At 46.3% G+C, this 3,439-nt stretch overlaps 1 protein-coding gene across 1 annotated transcript; it reads right to left on the bottom strand.

Annotated features, from left to right (window-relative positions):
- Positions 1 to 208: 208 nt before the first annotated feature.
- On the bottom strand, positions 209 to 2,651 carry LOC107301423 (zinc finger protein 501-like; the record flags this gene model as incomplete). Its single annotated transcript, XM_029287118.1, has 4 exons — positions 2,619 to 2,651; positions 1,248 to 2,142; positions 897 to 1,115; positions 209 to 288 (listed from the first exon to the last, which is right to left on the bottom strand). Coding segments are annotated over exons 1-4 (1,227 nt in total), but the record flags the coding sequence as incomplete, so codon positions are not given.
- Between the last annotated feature and the right edge of the window lie 788 nt (positions 2,652 to 3,439).

The following is a 3,439-nucleotide window of genomic DNA, read 5'->3' on the forward strand; positions in this document are numbered from 1 at the left end:
TGCTGTGCTGGATGACATGAATTTGTTAATCCTGCCCAACTCCAAAAAGACTCTCGGTCACTTAGCACAAACCCTCTCTCTCTTTGCAGTTTTTCTCTGAAAAGCTCCTGAGTTTTAACTGGACTCCTGACTTGCCTTAACCCCATCTTGCCAGACCCAGAGAGAGACCCTCCCTTTCACTGTGCTTGTCTCAGCTAAGGGGCCATACCTGGCCAGCCTTGGCCACTCTAGGAAAGCTCGGCAGCGCTGGATGGGAGACCACCAGGAGGTCCTTGGGCTCTGGGCTGGCTGGGAGGTAAATACACATTCAAGAGGAAAATGGGATATCCCTGTCATTTTAGGTGCAACGGAATCACAAAGCCATTTCCATCACCTCATATTATCTGAGTTTCCTTCTTCTCTTCTGGACCCCAAAATCTTAATATACAAAATGAAAAGTAAAAAAATCAGAAATAAAATTTTGAATTCTGCTGAAGCATTTGTGGAATCTCTCCTGTATGGAGGCTTTGGTGTAGAAAAAGCACAAGAAACTGGGACAAAAAATGCCACGCTGGTTTCGTCATTGTGAAGGTTTTCCAACACCAAAAATCTGTTGGATTTCCCATCTGGGACTGTGTGAAGTTTCTGGTGAATTATAAGATGTGACATTTCAAAAAATGTTTTCCACATTCCTCACAACTGAAGGGGTTTCTCTCTACTATGGACTTTCTGATGCCTTTTGAGGTGAGATTTACTATGAAAGGTTTTCTCACACTCGGCACACTTGTAAGGCGACTCCTCTGTGGGACTTCTGATGTGCTTGCGAAGGGATGAAGTTTGGGCAAAACATTTCCCACACTCCAAGCATTTGTATGGTTTCTCTCCAGTGTGGATTCTCTGATGCACTACAAGACTACCTTTCTGAGAAAAACATTTATCGCACTCTGAGCATTTATGGGGCTTCTCTCCTGTATGGATTCGGCTGTGGTTTCTAAGGGAATATGAATGAGCAAATGTTCTCCCACAGTCTAAACATTTGTAATTTCTTTCCCCTGTGTGAGTTTTTACATGACTTCTAAGGTGTGATGTGGTAGAATAAAATTGTCCACATTCGATGCATTGATATGGCTTCTCACCTGTGTGGGTTTTATGATGTGTTGAAAGATTTCCCTTTCGAGCAAAACATTTCCCACATTCTAGGCATCTGTATGGCTTCTCCCCTGTGTGGGTTTTATGATGTGTCCAAAGGGTTCCCTTTTGAGCAAAACATTTCCCACATTCTACGCATCTGTATGGCTTCTCTCCTGTGTGAAGCCTCTGATGACTTCCAAGTTGGTGTTTTAGGGTAAAGCACTTTCCACACTCCTCACATTTGTATGGTTTTTCCCCTGTGTGGATTCTCTCGTGAACCTGAAGCTCTCTTTGTGTAAGAAAACCTTTCTCACATCCCCCACATTCATAGGGTTTCTCCCCTTTGTGCCCCTTCTGGTGCCTCTGAAGTAGAGAAGGAAACATAAATCGTCTCTCACATTCTGGGCATTCATAGGGTCTCTCTCCGGTGTGACGTCTCTGATGTTGCACTAGGATTGATTTCGAGATAAAACATTTCCCACATTCGAGGCACTTTTCGTTTTTCTCCCCTCTGTGTGTTTTCTCATGATGCCGAAGAGATGAACTCTGGTTGAAACATTTCCCACACTCAAAGCATTTGTAAGATTTTATTCCTGCATGAACCTTCTCATGGGCCCAAAGACCTGCCTTCCAAGAAAAGCTCCTCCCACATTCCCAGCACTTGTAAGGTTTCTCCCCTGTGTGAATCCTCTCGTGGTCTCTGAGGGTGGCTTTTTCACTGAAAAAATTCCCACATTCCAGACACTGATAGGGTTTCTCTCCAGTGTGGACTTTCTGATGTCTAACAAGGTTTGATCTTTGACCAAAGCATAGGTCACATTCCTCACATTTATGAGGTTTTAGTTTGGGGGGGCTTCTGAATTTTTTCATGTCTTTTCCAGAGAAGGATTTCTCACCCTCCAATCCTTCACTGGATCCACTTCCCACATGGACCTTCCTGTGGGTCAAAAGGAGGGACCGGCAAGCAAAGGATTTCCCACACTCTGAGCATTCATGGGTTCTTGTGTGGTTTTCTTTTGTGGCTGCTTCTGTCTCACAGGGGATCCAAGAGTTTCCCAGGCTCCATGCTTTCTGGCACTGGCTGCCTTGGGCTGAATTTCTACTATCTCTTGAAAGGTGACTTGCAGGTGAATCTTTGGTTTTCCTGCTGGTGGAAAAAGAAAGAAGAGGAGAATAATGTTTCCTTTTGAGAATGGTAGAGAATCACAATATCTTAGCCTTGGAAGGGACCATGAAGGTCTTCCAGTCCACCCGCTGACCAGGGGAGGTCCTCAGTACACCCCAGACAAAACCTCCATGGATTCCGTCACCCCAGATCCCTCGGAGGCAAACTCTCCTGCTGTTCACTGACTCTATTTTTTCCTCCTTGGTTCTCGTCCTATGACGAGGAGAAAAAGAAGCCCTGAAACTTTAGGTAGTCCTCAAATTATGACCAAAATCGGGACTGGAATCTCGGTGAGTCCAGGGAAGTAGGAGTTATGTGAGGGTCACACGGCCACTTCACTCACCAAGCGCAATCCCACACTCCTGCTTACAGTCATTAAACCATCTTGAGGGTTCTTAAGTGGAGGAAGGCCCAGGCAAGGGATGTGGGGGTGTCTGGGGGTGGGCTGGTCCTAGATACCAGGCACAGGCCCTCCCCCAAGAGTTGGGGGGTGCTGAAGTGGGATGCACAGCTGCAGCCACCCATGGAAGCTTGAGCTGCCCCATCCAGGCCATGAAAAGCATCCCTGATTGACAGCAATCCCAGGGCTGGCCCTTAAGTGGAAGCCTGGGGCCTTCAGCCATTTCAGCCAGAGGCCACTGACCCCAGGCCTGGACTTTAGCCCAGTGTCACCGCGGCCACTGAGAAATGAGGTGTTAATCCCTGTAGAGAGGGGGCCCGGGTGGAGGCCTTGAGCAGAACACTGCCCTTCCGACGCCTGCGTGCCTCTTCTCTCTGCATTATCTCTTTTCTCTGCATTACCATGGCAATGTGGGAAACTACCCAGGCTAATGCAATGACCTTGCCTGCCTGATATCAGCTAGCCTACAACAACAGGATGCTACAGCCAACTGCCCCCTGTTTTGGGCCTCTGGCTTTCTATCCTTCAGCATTGGTACGGAGTTTAACCAGTGAAATGCTATTGCTATTAATATAGTAAATTGAACAATTATTAGAATAATGATTTGTCTGCATAACTGCAATAATGATGTGTATGCATAATTGCTAGAACAATGATGTAATGCATAATCACTGGGAAAATTCACTGGGAAAGTTCTCTGTCAGTAATATGTGGCAACCAAATGCGCTCTGCACATGGATACTTTGTATGTAGCAAAACCTTCC

The sequence above is a fragment of the Protobothrops mucrosquamatus genome, unplaced genomic scaffold, assembly GCF_001527695.2.
Source record: "Protobothrops mucrosquamatus isolate PMUCROS unplaced genomic scaffold, P.Mucros_1.0 scaffold12550, whole genome shotgun sequence".
Classification (NCBI taxonomy): Eukaryota; Metazoa; Chordata; class Lepidosauria; order Squamata; family Viperidae; genus Protobothrops; species Protobothrops mucrosquamatus.